The sequence below is a fragment of the Aulonocara stuartgranti genome, assembly GCF_965226115.1.
Source record: "Aulonocara stuartgranti genome assembly, chromosome: 12".
Classification (NCBI taxonomy): domain Eukaryota; kingdom Metazoa; phylum Chordata; class Actinopteri; order Cichliformes; family Cichlidae; genus Aulonocara; species Aulonocara stuartgranti.
Genome location: NC_138948.1, coordinates 4249264 through 4267281, shown reverse-complemented (window position 1 = coordinate 4267281; position 18018 = coordinate 4249264). Strand labels below are relative to the sequence as shown.

The following is an 18018-nucleotide window of genomic DNA, read 5'->3' as shown; positions in this document are numbered from 1 at the left end:
GACTGACTTCACAGGGGGAGAGGCTGCACACTGTCCACTCTGTCCACACACACTCTGTATAATCATGTTCCCTGTCGGGCCCTATAAATCTGTAAGGGCCCAATTAAAGATAGCCTTTAGCATGACCACCCCTACCAGCACACATGTGTTAAAAAGAGAGAAAGAGGAAGAAAAAACACACACACACACACAAAAACACTGTTCACTTTTTTGTTGAATGTATATTTGATACAACAGACTGCAGAGTGTACAACAGTGACAGAAAAAAAATCAGATTAAAAATAAAAACAGTGTAAAACTCAGAAAAGCTTTAAAAACAAAAATTCTGCACATGAAATGAGCCGATACAGAAAGTTGTGCATGCATATCGAACCGAAGCCGGAATTTGTTAAAAGTGGACAAAAATCAAAATGTGAAGTTTAAAGTTGTTGTAAAGATGTTTTAAAAAAAGTACAAAAATACTTACATTTATTAAAAAAAAAAGCATTAATTTACAGAGAGGTACAAGCAAATTTGATTTGTTACCTCTAAATGTACAACAACGGCGTATGTGGTGTGGGGAGGGGACGCAGCGGTGACTTGTGACATGCTGTAAGCAGGATGAGTTGTGTTGTGACTGCTATGTAAATATCTCATTAGTTTGGGTTAATAATATTCCCGTGCTCTCGGTCGCTACATAAAGAAGACAAGATCTAAGTGCTAAAATTTCTCCGTCCCCTGCAAGTCCAGAGCTGATGAGCCTATTAAATGTCAGCCTGCAAAATTATGCAAGAGGCTAAAAGCGTTTAAGTCGAACATAAATACCAGCGCACCCCGAGGATTCGATTCGGAATTATTTATGTCCCTCCGATCGGGACGGAGAGGAAACAAAGGAATAATTAGTCCGGCGTGCTGCTCGCCGCCCGTCTCACGCACCCTCGTGCCCACCGAATGCGAGACGCTCGCCCGTTCCCCCTCAAACTTGATGGTTGTTGAACTTATTTTTAGTGTCATTTGATAAGCTTCCCTGCTTGCACAGAGACATCCCACTGACCCAGCCACTGGTCATTGTCTATACCGCTTCCCGTCAAAGCCGGCACGCTTTGTCAGGTTTCGACTCGAATATCCATTTTGCGTCTGAAGTACGGTATCCAAAGTGACTGGATCATTCGAGCCTTTTTCTTCAGCTGCTGCCCCCTTTCCTCCCCCACAGTGTTTCCGCTCACACTAACATCATTTGGGATTGGCGTCGTGACAGCGCGCTTGAGAAATCCACACAATATATTTAAGTACATATCCCTTCCTTTTTGGGTTGGGGCGGAGGAAGGGGAGGGGGACGAAATAATTTCTGGAAATGAACAATACTTATCCGTCCATCGCATCCGCTGCTTTGGGTTTACGTTTTGGACGCGGTGCACCGTCACCGTGGCGCCGTGTCCTCTTTTTCCTGTGAATAACGCAGTAATAGGTCATTCAATGTCAAAAGGCATAAAAAACAGACAGCCAGGTCTTCACAGGCTGCTGCTTGCTGTTGCCTTTAATTATTTTAATTAAACTTTGATATTCCGCTGCTGAGCGAACTAGCGAGTTGCGACGCAGCTCGGGAGCCCTCGGAGAATTGAGACGGAGAGTCGGGCAGTGTCGAGGCAGCCGCATCTATATCTTAAAACTCTTAACTGATAGGCCTGTTTATGGTTTGTGATGTGCTACGCCTTACTGAGCAGGGAGCAGACTGAACTGAAAACAGGGGCAAAAAACACCAAGCGCCATGTCAAGGTCTTAAAGGCATCAATCCCTCAAACCTAGCTGGAGATCACCCCGGTCAGGAGGCTGTCCTGCGGTCGAATAACGCTCTATTAATTTCCTTGTCCCGAGTGCATAATGAAAGGAAGGTGTATTAAAAAAAAACAAAAAACTAAAGGGCAAAGTCTTGGTGCCTTCCAATACCTTGGGGCATCCTGTCTACAATTTGTCATGCGTGTGCACTTCTCAGTGTTAAAATGACAAGATAAGCCAGTCAAAGGGCAGCCGCCAGGCATCCAGCACAGCCGAAGTTGGAGAGGAGTCGTGATGAGACATTGCCAAAAGGCAGTGGACTTCTGCACTTGCGAGGCCCGCTGGGATTATTCCGACTTCCACGCCAAAGGCAAACAGCCCCTTCCTCCATGTTTTTTTCTTTTTTTTTTTAAAGATAGCTTCTGTCTGTGTCCACGAAATGAGGTTTTTCACAGAAGCTGCAATATGGTCAGAATATGTTAAGCCTTTGGTGCGCATGAAAAGCTAACCGTGTCTGAGTGCTAAGTTCTGGGGCACGCTGCATTCCTGCTTTGGCCTTTTTTATTAAATAAAAAGATTTGGTTTGAGGAAAATCTAGTAAATAACTTAATAAATGAAAATTAGAGCACTATCGTTCTCCCCTTGTGTGATTTTTAAAACTGCAGAGAGGAAAAAGAACCAGAGGGGGAAACTTTGTGCACAAAGTGAAGCAGAGCGAACAGATAGTGGTTTTAGCTGCAGGGCTACACGTCTTTGAGAACAACCTGAAATTCTTCTCTTGTCCACAGCAATCAGCACATGCTGGTTTTCACACAGTAGTTCTTCTTCTTCTGTTTTACGCGTGCTGCACACGGCTGAAATTAACACACCGGCCCTGAAAATGACACACACACACACACCGAGAGGATTAAAACTTTAGTAATAAATGTCCACTTTGCATTTTACTGCAGTTTTTCAAGCAAATTACACATTTTTTTTTTAAATGTCTTAATATTAAATAAAATGATTTGCATTTGATTTTGAATTTGCAGAATTTGAAAACATGTATTCCTGTGGGAGATATTTCTATACATATTATATATTCTTTAAATTGGTAAAAAGAAAAGTATAATTCAGACAGCAAAACAAATCAATCAATATTGCGATTATATTACAAAATACTGATATAGGTCTCACAAAACAATCCCCTTCCCCACGCACAAAAAAACAAAACAAAAAACCAAACTGAAGAAGATTTTCATAAACACACACAGAGCGCGTGTAAACACACCGGGATGGATATTCAGAATAAATCAAATGAAACAAAATCTACACCGAGCTGAAATCTTTGTCTCAGCTTCAATCAAACGAAGAATCAACTGGTGACCCTGCAGCAGTGCTTTAAAAATAAAGTAAGCTCAAAATAAAAGAGATCTCAGTCGTCCCTGTGCTTTGTTTTATCTTGTGTGTTTGTAGCTTTGCCTGAGCCTCTCTGTGCAGCAGCGCCCTGCTCACTAACAGTAGGCTGACTGGCACCAAGAGGGAGCTCTCGCACAGCGAATCCCCAGCAGCCCGTCAGCCTCCATCCTCACATCTCTGCCTGCGTGAGCCTCCTCTCTCTCTCTCTCTCTGTGTGTTTCCTTTAGCCTGACTCCAGCATCATCCAGGTGCTCAGCTACACTTCATTCACTGATGCTAGCTGTGGAATTTGTCTTTCACTCATTGTTTTACTGGGTTGTTCTGTAATTTCACTGATTCTTTATTACGCAAAGCTGGCGCCCTCTGGGAGGCGAGAGATCTGGTTCAAACACAGGCCAAGAGGTCACAGGCCACAGACCAACTGCACAAGAGGAGAGTAAACAGGAAAATCCAGCATGTAAACATCTCCTGATCTTCTGCATGGAGTTTTTGGCGTTTAGGTTTGGCGAATGGTCAATTCACACATTCAAGAATAACAAGAGTACAGTTTGGACCCTTAACTTTCTGAGGTCGAGGGCGCTCCTGGGCTGCCTGTGTGGAAAGTTTCTGTAATCCCATCGTTAACATGATCGATTGAGTTCTATACATTTGATTTTTTCTGGAAATTAATCCCTAAATCAAACCTTTATGGGATTTATGAGCTTAAAGAAGAAGAAAAAAAACCAGCCTGCTTTTTATGCAAGTCCTGCAAAACTCATGAACAGGTACTGCGGCTGGCAGGGTTCATAAAATCAGGATTTCTGCACGGCTGCATTGCTCTGCAGGAAGAGCAGCTCACTGACTCACAGCAGCAAAGAGTAGATGAACATTTTATTTCTGCTTTTCAACACAGAGGCAGCTGAAACGCTTTGAAGATTTCATCTGAAAGGCCCCGATTCATTTCCTGCGCTGCATTTGTACCGACACGGTGACACGTGCACATGTTCGAGCGCTACAGCTGCTTCTTTCTCCTTCTGTGGAAACAAAAGCACATTCTTTCACATGCAGGCCTAACGCCGTCCAGGTGGATGCTTCCTATTGAGGCACGGCGGACAAAAATGACCAGGACTTTGGCTCCCGAGCTGCCTGCTGAATGTGGAGCTCAGCAGCCAGCTCCTCTGGTCCCGGAGCTCTTACAGTATCTGCTCTACAGTCTGGCTCGGGAGCAGAAGTGTGCACGGACCGACTGTGACAAGGGCTTTAGACAAGCTGGAGATTCTTCCATTTCTCATTATTTGGCAAGGCTGGTGGGTGTTTGGTGGAGGGGTGGGGGCTTTGCTCCATCTCTGCATGATAAGCCCCTCGACGTGTACCCTCTGCAACTAATCTCACACAGTCAACAAATAAGGCACATCAGATGCTGTTTTGGCCGCGGCCATCAGAGCGGCTAAGTTCAGTGGATTTTACGGGTTTTACGTTGCGGGGGCTTGCGAGGGAAGAAGCGTTCTCTGCAGTGGCAGAATGGCAGGCGAAGCAGGGGGATATGGTGCGAGGGCGAAGCAGGTGCAGCACAATACGGTCAAACCCATTCCAGTTCCCCTGTTCCCGGATGAACGGGGCCTGACTTGGCAGGGAGCGCTGCATTGTAACTGGGCCATGTTGGAGAGACGGAGGCCCACCTGTGCCACCCGCAGCGGCAGAACAATAGTCTGAATATGTCAGCACGGAGCGTCGGTGAAGGCTCATCAGACGGACGGCAGCGTGACCGCGGATGGACGGTCGGATTAGTCAGACGGGGAGGTGGAGAGACGAGAGGAGGGGGGAGTGGGTCAGAGAGGGTCATCAAATCCAAATGAAGACTGAGATTAATAAGGTTCATTACAGACACCCCCCGCTGGCTTTCAATTGAAAGTAATGGAAACAGCTTGCAATAAATTAATAAATATATTAAATAAACAAAATAAACGCTTTAAGGTTGTGATAATTTTTAACGTACCGTAGAGGTAAAACACCATAAAAATCACAGGATTTACGCACCATTTACTCACAGTTTTGTTCTGCGAGACTCTCAGCACGAGAACAAAAACTTCCAAAGTGGAAGGAATAATAATCTGATCGGGGCCGTCGCCACCTACGCCGCAGCCGTGTTAGGAGGCCTTCGCGGCGTGCGGAGAGGAGCCGCAGAGGTCCACGTTCGTCCAGTCCTCAGACAACATGTTTGTCACTTGGACTGTCGGCTCGTTACTTGAGGCACAGCTCCAGAAGTGAATTGGTGTGCGCGTGTTTGCATGTGTGATTTTGACTCTCATCTCTCGCAGCGTTCACACCCTGAGCAGCTCGAGTCCCCCACAACTCTTTGGAGATCTCTGCTGCACGAGGTTGTGAGACTCTGCAAACTGTTAGTGGCGACTAAACTCTGCGAGATTTTTTTTTCTTGCTATTAAACGAGCCTGCAAATCATAACCAGCAAAGCTTCAGTGAACTAACAGGGAATTTAAGGAGCAGTACTTTTCCTTCTTTTTGTGCTCGAGTCGTGCATTTTCACAACAAATTCGAACCACAGATTGGCTGCCACATGTCTGCGTGAGGTTTAAACTTCACAGCACTCCTGTTTTACATCTCGGTGCCTTTCAGTAATATGAAACTGCAATATTTAAGGTGTCCCTGTCTACTTTTTTATTATTTCAGTGTTTTCATTTACTGCATTTGTATACTGTATGTTTGCATGTGTATATGCATTGACTACTGACATCAACTTGGAGAGGGGATGACTTGAGGTTGTGTAAACTCTTCAAGAAATGTCACATGACCTCAGAAAGCTTTGGCTTTAGCAAACCGGCTTTCATAACTTGTGTGTGTGTGTGTGTGTGTGTGTGTGTGTGTGTGTGTGTGTGTGTGTGTGTGTGTGCACTGCAACTGTTTCCAGAGTCAACTTTCTATTTAAAAGCAATATCTGCACACAATCACTCGGGTCCTCGCGAACTTATTTAGAGTGAACTGTGTCTGCTGTTGACATGAACACAGATGAACCTGGAGTCTGAAGCGTTTGAAATGTTTGTGCATGAAATGCTTTTAGTAAGCCGGCACAGCTGCGGACCCGGCTTTCATTTCACTAAAGAAGCGGAAAATATTATTTTCCGTTCACTGCTGAATACTTTCCTGAATGTGCAGGGTTTTGGGACACGCGCAACAAGGGTGGACTTACACCGTGACAACTTTCTGGGTCCCCCTGTTGGCTGGAATAACACAAACCTGAGCATGCATTCCAGACTTTCTTGCACTAATTAAGCAAATAACTTGTAAACCATCAATGATTTATGAGCTAAAGAAAAACTTGGGTTTGTCAGAACAAGTTTGAAATGTTTTTCCTTCGGCGTTTTTGGGAGATTGCTGGAAATAAACACAGCTGATGGAGAATTAGCTGCTTTCCAAATGTTTGTATTGGCTTGGTGTATTAATTGATTGTATAGTTTGTCACATTTACAATATCAGAAACCAAAAAAAAGGAGATGCACGAAAAGAAGAATCCATTTAGGTTACAGAACGAATCTCCCATCTGGACTGTAGTGTGAAAACACTTGCAAGCATGAGAGTTGTAATCCAGTTGCAAGATGCTTATTTTGCAGTGATAAGCTACAGGCTTTGAAAGATTTTATTACCAGAACAGAGACTTTTTTTCCACATTAGGGCTTTGCAGCGTATACAGTAGCTTAGTTAATCTAGGGCTTACTTAATCCAACAGCAACACTCATCACTCATTATTCCAACACTCGTCTCTGGTTGAGACAAAATGTTAATACCGTATTTTTGCAACTATAAGGCGCACATAAAAGCCTTAGATTTTCTTTAAAAAGTGCGGCGCGCCCTATAGTGCAGTGCCCCTGTGTGTTGTAAGGAGGACGTAGTAGAGAACACCATGAGAACGCTAAAGGGTGAAGTGTGGGCGTTGATCGTATATACCGGACAATCGCACATACCTGTATAAAAGGTCAGGTATGTGCGATTATGTGGAACATCGTTGTTTTAACAACCCTGAAAATGGCAAAGAGACACGCTTATGAAGCACAGTTTAAACTGAAGGCCATCAGCTACGCGGAGGAACATGGAAATCGAGCAGCCGCGAGAGAATTTAAGATTAATGAATCGATGGTTCGCAAATGGAGGAAGCTGGAAAACAAGCTCCGGCAGGTCAAGAAGACGCAGCTGAGTTTCCGCGGACATAAGGCGAGGTGGCTCGAGTTGGAGGAAAGACTCGAGCGGTGGATCATCGAGCAAAGAACGAGCGGGAGAAGCGTTTCGACGGTCACCATTCGACTAAAAGCAGTTTCGCTAGCAGAAGAAATGAACATTGAACATTTCCGAGGAGGTCCGTCTTGGTGCTTTCGTTTTATGAAACGGTGCCATTTTTCCATCCGGACCAGGACTACGGTAGCGCAGCAACTTCCAGCGGATTATACCGGTAAGGAAAAGCTGGCCATCTTCCGCTCCTACTGCAGCAAACACATCGGCGACAAAAACATCCAGCCCAGCCACATCACTAACATGGACGAGGTCCCGCTCACTTTTGACATCCCGGTGAGTCACACTGTGGAGAAGAAGGGGACCAGCACGGTAGCGATACGCACAACGGGGCACGAAAAGTCTTCTTTCACTGTTGTGCTTGGCTGCCATGCTAATGGACAGAAACTGCCGCCTATGGTGATTTTTAAGAGAAAGACTTTGCCTAAAGAGAAGTTTCCAGCAGAAATCATCATTAAGGCAAATGAAAAGGGCTGGATGGATGAGGAAATGATGAAAGACTGGCTGAGGGAGGTGTATGTAAGGAGACCAGGTGGTTTTTTCCACGCATCACCATCGCTGTTGATCTGTGACTCTATGCGTGCCCATCTCACAGCCGATGTGAAAAAGCTAGTGAAACAAATGAACTGTGAGCTTGCTGTCATTCCGGGAGGCCTGACAAAGGAACTCCAACCGCTGGACATCGGTGTGAACCGCCCCTTCAAAGTAAGGCTGCGAGCGGCGTGGGAGCGATGGATGACCGATGGAGACCACAGTTTCACTAAGAGTGGAAGGCAGCGCCGGGCGAGTTACGCCACAATTTGCCAATGGATTGTAGATGCTTGGGCTAACATGTCTGCTGGCACTGTTGTTCGAGCTTTCGCAAAAGCCGGCATCGTTTCCGAGGAGCCGCACGGCACGGAAAGTGACTCTGACGGTGAAGAAAGTGAACCTGGAATGTTTGATGGAGATTTAGCGCAGCTGTTCAATTCAGACACAGAGGATGAGGACTTCGATGGGTTTGATTGATGACAATTACCGGTAATAAAAATGTGAGTACCTAACTCAGTTTTGCTCCCGCTTTATTTTTAAACACGCATACTTGTATGCGCCCTATAATCAGGTGCGCCTTATGTGTGTGTTAAATACAGTAATGGCACACATAACTGAGACTGCGCCTTTTAGTACGGTGAGTCTTATGGTCGTGAAAATACGGTAAGCTGAGCAGCAAATTCATACTGCAAAGTACTCGCGTACAGTTATGCATGTTGCATTTCTCTTACAGTGACCACGTGTGGCACGAGGTCAGGCCGCGGTTTTTCATGATGCACACATCATATGTCAGAGTAGTGACCCTAACAATGAGAAAGATCACACGTCCAACACGACTGCGACAAATGCTTCTGACACTTATGAAATATTGTATCCATCGATCGTCTGCAAAATTTAAACCACTAAATAAGAGACTTGTCCCAATGAAACATGTTCGCTGTATATGAAGCAGTAGCATGTGCACCCAAAATCTTTAAATACATTTTTAGAGAATATCATAAATCCTTTGTAACAATAAATAACAAAGCAACAATCAGCTTCCTCAGATCGGTAACTTCCTGATCCGGTTTTCGGACACCACCTCCACCATCTTGGACCGGAGCTGGTGATAAAAGTTTCTTTACTGCTCTGCAGCTCAAGATGATGGAGTTAAAGTCTGTCCGACCGAGAGACGAGAGATCAGAGACGTCTACATGGGTCTGAATACAGCAACGACAGCGAATTTAACAGTGTGTTTGTTAAATGTACCACAGGTGGTCATCAGGAACTAAACCATCAAAATAAAAGTGAGGAGACTGTCCAACAGTCGTGCCGCTGCCTCAGAGAGATGAAAAATAAAACTACACTTCGCGTACATGTTACTTTGACACAGTCACCTCTAGGGATGGGTATTGATAAGATTTTAACGATTCCGATTCCATTTTCGATTCTGTTTAACGATTCGATTCTCTTATCGATTCTTTTTTTTTTTTTAAAAGGAGAACACTAAGGTCGATTAGCTTAGAACTGTGTTTTATATCTTCTCTTTGAACAAGATAGAAATTTAGGAGTAACATGGCCTTACAAACCCAACAGTGAGATCTTAAGAGAGCCACAGCCTACGGCTCTTCAATGGGGTGTCACAGGGTCCCCAGGAAAAAAAATGTATATGTAAAATAATAAAATAAATATTCTCCTGTAGCAATAACAAAGTTTAACATAAATTATTCTGTAGCAATTACACAAGAATATCCAGTAATGTCCTGCCTACAATTAAACACATTCACTTACCAAAGTGAAATCGGGGGCATCTGCTGTGGCAAATGGGTGCAAGCCTTTGACCACAAACTGAGTCACTGCTCGGTGACATTCGTCTATCCTGGCCTGAAAGGAGACGCTACCGGTAGACTGCAGCGAGAACTGCCAGCATCTGAGCCAGACTCTGTCTGTCTCATCATGGTTATCTAAATGCAACGCACAGTAATAGCAGGTTTTGTAATAAGGTAAATCGCGCTAACATAATATGCAATGCTAATTGATTAGTTACCTGCAGTATTAACGGGAGAGGACGTGGAAACGCTACCGCTGCTGCTGGGTTGAGCTTCGCTAGTCCGGAGCGGATCAAAAACACGACATTCGTTGAAAGCAATCGCGTGTTTTTTGAGCAAATGCTTTTGCATATTCGTAGTGTTTCCTCCCTTTGATGAAATCTCTACTTTGCAAGTATTGCACGTTGCCCTGTTGTCATCCTTTCTCATAAAGTGTAACCAAACTTTTGAGCGTTTGTGCCGCTCAGGCGCCGTGTTTCCTACTGGGTAAAAGACGCTACTCAACGTGATGACGTCATTCGGGGCGACTGGAATCGATAAGGGAATCGTTTTTAAAAGTGGCAAACGATTCCAAGGAATTGAAACAGTGGGAACCGGTTCTCAACAAGAACTGGTTTTCGATACCCATCCCTAGTCACCTCCATCACATCACTTTCAGATGGCAACAAACACAGGAGGCTGTTTTCCTCACCTCAGCAGATACCACACCACAAATCAACCGCACGTCTCTGGGATGAACAAGTACGTCTAGTCCGTCACACTGAGGCCTCAACATCCTTCCTCCAGAAACCACAGGAGTCCCCAGAGGTTCAGTGTAAAAGCCAAAATATTACTTGATATCCTCTCTGAACTATTTCACTATTGTGTGAAGATCATTCTCTCAAATTAAATTACATATTGGTGAGAGACTTAGGACATTTTAGCTTTAGCAGGCAGAGTTTGCTCAGGACTTCATTTCATATTTTTCATGTTTGTTCTGTTTGTGCAGGAAACTAATATCAGTGCACCACATTTGAACTGCCTGCCCCTCCTCCCTTGTATTAAAGGGCCTTACTGCCTTTGCATTGCAGTGCATTACACACTATCCTGTGCTGATGAGATCAAGGATAAATAAGCATTTTAAGACTAATTCAATGACTATTTTAATATTCCTGTCATGACCAATCTAGTCCCGAGTCCGTGTTCCCTCTCTGGGTCGGAGATATCGATAACAAACACTGATAACTTTCCTGATTGATTCACGGCTCCTCTTTATATCAATATGTTTTGAATGAGATAATATGAAGTAAGGATTAGACACCAGTGATTTTTTATTCTTTCGTGAGACTGCTACACTTCACACTTTGACTTTAAGTAGATGCTGTACAGGGATGGATATATGCTACCATCCAACGGATGAGGATTCACCGGGTATCCTGTTAACTAATAAATACGAAGGTTCTTCAGGGACAGAAATTTTATGAAAGATGAATGCAAAGTTTCCTTCCATGTTCAAAAAAATCAAGGAATCAATTCTTTAGGGTTTCTGAACTAAGCTATAAGCTGCTTAGTTTTAGTAATCTGCTGAGTTTTCATAAACAAAACACCAAAAACAGACAAATCCGATACCATGTGACCATGTTGTTGTTCCCTGAGTTACATTATGGATTAACTTGATTTAACTTAATTTAAGCTCTTTTCTTAAACCTTATTTAAGACTTCTGTGAGCCCAACAAAAAATGTAAACATCCACTTTTTAAATCACACTGACAGCAGCGATCTGAAGAGAAATAAAAGTGCAATTTAATCTGTTGTTTTATAACAATTTCAATTTATTTGTTATAAAAAAAACCAGGAAAAATTAACTGGCAATAATGCAGAATCAGACTGTATCAGTGCGTCTAAAGCAGGAGCAAATATAATTTGCCTCAGAGACCTGCAGGATGAGATTTTTGTATTTTTAAGATGTTTAAGCTACGTGAATTAAGCATCCCACTGTTACCATTAGACAAAAAGACCAGAAGAGTCCATATAAACTTTAACTAACACCACCGTGTGCTGGAAATTCACACGGTGACGTTCCTACAAACTTGAACACATATCCACGTGACGTGAACTCAAATCGATTTAATACTTTTTAAGTTTTTTATTAGTAAATGTTTGAGACTTTTAAGAACACGCAGCCACCTTGTGTATTTGTGCAGCGTTGGTTCAAACCCAAGTACAAGAAAGCAAACGCTTGATTAAAAAAAAGGTGTGAACTATTCCCTTATGAAATCCACGATCTCCCGGAAGCAGCAGACTTCGACATGTTAAAAAACAACTCCGCGCGGTGTCATCCTCCCCTTCGAGTCCCTGCCTGTCGAGCCTCAGCCACCAGACATGTGTTCTGTTTTACTCGGTGTCCTCTGCCACATATTGAACAAATTAAAAGTTCAAGTTGGACGGAGAAGCACAGCTGCACGGGGACAGAGGACAGAGCCAGAGTGTGAGCAATCCTCCCTTCATGAGGCTGCTGGCCCTCTTCTCACAGCCCCTCGTCCACACACACACATGCTCAAAGACAGACACACACATATACACTGCCCACACAGCACTGCCATCTGGCCTGCTGGGAAATCAGAGCCACCTGAGACTCGGCCAAATACATGATGCTCGCTGACAACTCGGGCATTTCTACTGATTGTAAAGAGATGAATAAAGATTACACAAGCACATAAGGTACATTGGAGGAAAAAACAGTAACTCCCTTCAGTACTGCTGTGAAGTTCAGCAGATAGCTCGGAAGAAGCTGGCAAAAAAGTACGACTTTCAGGAGGAAAGTTCCAAAACAGGAAAGAGTTTCCGTTCTTACTTAATGGCCTTAGGAGCTGTGCGTATATGCAAACACTATAGTGCAGTGAGCCACAATACTACACGCACTTCGATACTCATTAAGCTTCTGTGTCACTACCAAAAACGTGCACCTGCATGGTCAAAAGTATGCAGACAGATAAAGCACAGACTGGATCGTGTGCTCCTGTAACAACATCCGTTCTCTGGACTAAGCTGGCCGCTGGAATTTGCTTCCTTTCAGTAAAAGATCCAACACTGATGCTGGGTGTTAAACTCTGAATATATCCAAATATCAAAAGTGGTGTACAAATTCTTGATGAACCGGTCATATATGGGACCCTCAGCGAAAATTTGAGACACACATCAATAAAATATCAAAGTCATTGTTTCCGCCTTATACTTTGTTTACTGCTGGTTCCACATCTCTGTCCAACAATACTGCGTTTTAAAAACCTAACCATGTCAAGTCTGAAAATTAGCTGAGGCTAGAAGTCCTGCATATGCTGCAATTTACTTTAATGGATCAATATTTGTTTGTACCAAGGTTTTGCATAGAAAACACTTCCTGAAATACATTTTCAACAAGGAATCAGTAGAAAGGATTAAATGTTAGCACAAAGTCCAAGGAGTCTAATTCACACCAGAAAATAACCTATTGCAAACCAAAAGTGCAGAAACTGCACATCCCTCGATATGTTAACTTTAGTCCCAAGGAGACTGTAGACTGCACCACGTCTGCTGTGATATCTGTTCCATTCATTCTCTTCTCTTGTCCTTATGAGGGTCGTGGGGGTGCCGGAGCCTATCCCAGCTACCATAGGGCATGAGGCAGGTACCACCCTGAACAGGTTCACATTCACATATATGGGCAATTTAGTGCTACCAATTAACCTAACCCCACTAACTGCATGCCTTTGGACTGTGGGAGGAAGCTGGAGTCCCCGGAAAAAAGAAGAGAACATGCACACAGAAAGGCTCCGCCCAGAATCTCCAAATAACTGAGAACATATTCTGTGAATCTTTAAATACACTAATTGGCCACCGTTTAAATATCACTGACACCTTCTGTTAATTCTGTTCATCATCACACTGATTATACAGAGCTCTGCTGAGAAACCTGGGGCACTCCCCAATGGCTGCAGCCTCCCTCAGCAAGACAATAAAAGAAGCTCCTAAGATGTTGTCTCCAGAAACATGACAATGATCCCAACCTGAAATATCCACTGCTGTTCTAATGCAAGACACCTCCAGAGAGTCACGGTCCAAGCCCCTAATACATTAGCATAGAATAGAATGAATAGAACAGAATAGCCCTTTATTGTCATTGTACACGCACAACGAAGACACGGGTGCACCACAGCGACTGTGCTGGAATTAAATATAAATATCCAGGTCTGTGTAGTACTGATATATACATTCAGACATCTTTAATAATTCAGTAACTAGGATTTGCAGTTGAAATTGCGTGACGATAAAGTTGAATTCTCTACACTATATTTATATTTCATGGGTTTTCAAACTGCGACGCCGCTTTGCTTCTCTGTGAATAAAGCGGTGGATGATGGGAAATCGGGCTCTGATGGCTACTTGACTGACCCTGGGAGCAGAGAGGGAGTGAGCGACAGCTTGCAGTAAAAAAGTTACGCTAACAGGCAGCAGCATATGGTCTGCAGACTGTCAGAGCATTGCTGGCTCCCGTTTCTTGCAGACAGGAGAATATTTCAGCGGAAAAGAAAATCTGAAGGCAGAAAAGAAAAAGGTCGAGTTATTTGGGCTGCTTCTTTTTTTACGTTTCTGCTGCAACTTTGAAAACTGTGTCGATCAGATCGGGAGGATCTTGCAGCAGAGTTCGTTTTCTAACCATTACAGCAAGTCAGCGGCCAAAGTCAAAAGATCAGATCTACAGAAATCTGAGAGCTGTTATAGTTAAGAACTGATTCATTTAACATTAACAAGAATCTAGATTGTAGATTTTTTTGTTAATGTTTCTTCTCTGTGCATCAAACTCACAGCAGTCGCGCTTTTGCACGTCTCAGTTACACACTAGCCTTTATTTTCCTCTGTTTTCCGCCCTGTGCCGCGACCCGGAGGCGATAAAACAGATGCGTTTACGCTGTGAAGACCCCAGCCCCTTCCTCGCCCAGTGTTTCCAGACAATACAACTGTTGCTGGCACACTTGCATCTTTCTATCTCACTCCTCTCCCGCCTGGCTGCTGTGTGCTCGCCCTCTTAGTTTTTCTTCACTTCTTTGGTTTTGTTTTCATGCCTCGTACACGATCATTATCTCCACTCTCATGCACATCCCACGCTACTGCTTCTACTGTCTCTCACAGTCCACGTCTTCATTTTGTATTATAGATTACTTCAACGGCAAGGGCGTGTATCCCCCCCTTCGGTTATCACAACTTTCAAGCCTAATTTTTTCTGCACACACATCAAATGAACACTTTGAAGCCTGATATTTAGCAGACAGATGTATCTACTACTGGGTCTATGCTGCTGGGATAATCTCGGCTTTTCGTAGCTCCTTTTTTACCTGACTTGGCAGAAAAACTATGAACAACTCTACATCAAAATCTCCAAGAAGTCTGTGAGAAAAAAGAGGAACAGCCATTCTTTCACTTCTAACTTCTTGCATGTGTGATCGGTTTACTTGCAAATAAAGCTAAAAAACTACTCTGCAGGCAAGGCAACCTCTCAGTTTCCTGCAGAAAAGGTGTAATTTTAATGCACAAATACATGTCGGCAAACATTTGAGGTCTGTGCTCGGTTAAATTAGGTTTAACCACCTGATGATGAGGACGAGCTTGTTGGTAAGCAGGCGCTAATCTGTACCTGTACCTGTTCAAGCACGCAGCTGATCATCGTGCTCAGTAAAGCACCAGCTAAATGTCTAACATGCACGTCCTGCAACAGCCTCTGCATCGTGCGTTTCTCGCTGCAGAGATAAACAATATCTCCGGAAGCAGCAGTACTGTAGGTGCAGCTGTTTCCTGCCCAGGCCTCCTGCTTGCTTCCACTCACCCCCATCCTCTCTGGTTTTGTCAGAATAAGTGCACATCATTGGCAGCTAAAAGCTCTGGGCACCGTCCCTCTGGTTGTTCCAGAGAAATGCCAATCGTTTTGGCGTCAACGGGGCCCTCACAGACGGCGCATGAAGGCACAGATGGCACTAATGGACGAGCAGAATCCAACCGAGGGACCGGGACAGAGCCACACCGGAGCGCCGTCCAAATAACTGTAGTGTGAATGTACTGTATGGCCAACGCGTCACTCTGCTCTAGCGGGGCCGGTGCCACGGCAATGCGACATAAAGAATTTAAAATGATAAAATAATCATAAGAGAGAGAGACCGTGGGAGGATCAGCGTGGAGTGGTGCCAAGAGGATCAGACAGAGGAGAGATTGTTCCTGGGCTGATATGTGCTGAAGCGATTTAGACAGGCCTCATCCAAGTCAACCCACTCCAGTCCGACAACTGGGTATACAGCTAATGGACAGACTGAAACACTCTGTGCCAAGGAAGAGCCGCTTTATAGACTGCACCTTCTCCTGGTACAATGGTACTTTTGTACAACGTGCGAGCCAGCCGATAGCCTGTTCCGAGACCCGTGAGGCGTCAGACTCGCATTTAGGCTTCTTTCTTTTTTTCCTCGTTGACGAAATCTTTCCCTGCGTTTCCACGTGATGCCCACATACTGCACAATTTTAACATTTGTTGTGTAATGCATTCACAAAAACACTGCTATGTCTCTTATTTAGCTAGTAGTGCTAAACAGATGCTTGTAGGAAGAACTAGTCACAGCTTTTGCTGGTGCTAAATGGCTCCCAAAAACCTGTTTGGAGCGCCGTGTACTTTTGATAAAAGTTTAAATACTTCCAAGCGGTCATGATACTTTATGTTTGAGCTTTTTTCAGCCGTCTGTGTGGTTTCTAAAAATGCAAGCGGCTTTCAAATAGGAGTAAAAAAGCGGATAAGTGGGCAGCTTGGAACTAGAAAATTATAGAACGACATTATAAAACTACTGACATACATAGAAAAAGTTTCTCTGGTGCAAGTAGGGCACAATAAATATATCCAATCTGTCCTAAAATTCCAAAAAAGGTATTAAGCTGTTGCACACTTCAGGTAAAAACATGCGAACTAGCAGCACCGGAATTCTGCAAAAACAAATAAAACAAAAAGGAGCCAGTTCTGCAGCGGACAGTCAGCTGTTTAGTGTCCCAAAAGCTCAGATCTACAGTGCAACGCGCTCAGATAACATGTGCAACGCTTCTGAGTAAGGACGCCAAACCAAAAATAAAGAAGGGGGGCATTTGTTAATTTTTCTTCTGGGTGCCACAGTGTATCAGTGTCCACAGAGAGCCAGTGGGCTCATCTGTACTTTCAAATTATGCGTCATCACCACAACTGTCCTCACAGAGAGGCCAGGAGAGACGCCACAAACACTCGGAACTGCACTAAAAACATAAGCTCACATCATGTCTCTCGGCCATCATCAACAAGCATCTTTTAGAACTTAAAGCGTGCGGAATATTTGTGCGTGTGACGCTCAGAGGAACAAACCTCGCTGCTGCTTAAACTTGAGGGTCGTTAGACATTTAAAGTAAACAAAGGCACCGATAATTAAATTATGGACAAATAGGATTCGTGTAGCTGCTGGACATGTCAGTGTTTCTGCTCGAGGACACATCACCACACTGCAAAAATGTGAAGCAAGGTAGCAAACAAACAGGCTTTTGCAGACGACACAACGCTGGGGGATAACTAAACACCGTGCATGCTGGACTTACAATGCAAAATATTTCAAAGTTACAGACGGCAGTGAGGTGACAACAATCGCTCTGAGTCAGCTGGTGCGATTCTGGCGTTACAACATGAACAGAAAGTCATTTCTGCAGTCGTCATCAAGTCAAACATATTTTAATATCAGTGCATCCTCCAGCTAAATGTGGGAGAATAACACGTGCCCCTCCTCAAGGAAAGAAAACTTCCACAGGACAATAAGAAATGCACTGATGATATTCACAGACGTGTAAATGCTCATCAGTCACTCAGCAGCTCTGCAGCGCGAGTCTGTTTGCACAAGTGAAAAATGCATTTTTTTCGTTGGTATATTTGAAATGTTGCCGCAAATGTGACCTCAAATGCTATCTTCATCATTTATGGATCTGTAACATTCAAAATAGGACAAAGAAATAAAGAATGTGGGGATGAGAATCAAGTTAAGAAAAACTACTAAAAGCACTGAAAAAAGTCAAAAGAGGATAAATGTGTCTTTGAACTATTACACGTTTTCTATTTTTTCAATGCTATGTTTAAGAATTTGACATTAGATTTCAGCTCTTCGGTTTCCAGTTTTCTTTGTAACATTAACGCCAATTATTTACATAATTAACGCGTCACGTAGTAACAGGACATCTTCAGGAAACC

At 43.7% G+C, this 18018-nt stretch overlaps 1 protein-coding gene across 2 annotated transcripts in view; it reads right to left on the bottom strand.

Moving 5' to 3' along the window:
* Window positions 1-474: 474 nt before the first annotated feature.
* The window catches only part of antxr2a (ANTXR cell adhesion molecule 2a), an 82511-nt gene continuing 64967 nt past the window's right edge, over window positions 475-18018 (bottom strand). For both annotated transcript variants that reach the window (XM_082556075.1, XM_082556074.1), the window contains exon 17: window positions 475-2629. In XM_082556075.1, the coding sequence (XP_082412201.1) occupies window positions 2591-2629 (39 nt within the window). In that variant the 3' untranslated portion in view covers window positions 475-2590. The remainder of the gene's footprint in view (window positions 2630-18018) is intronic.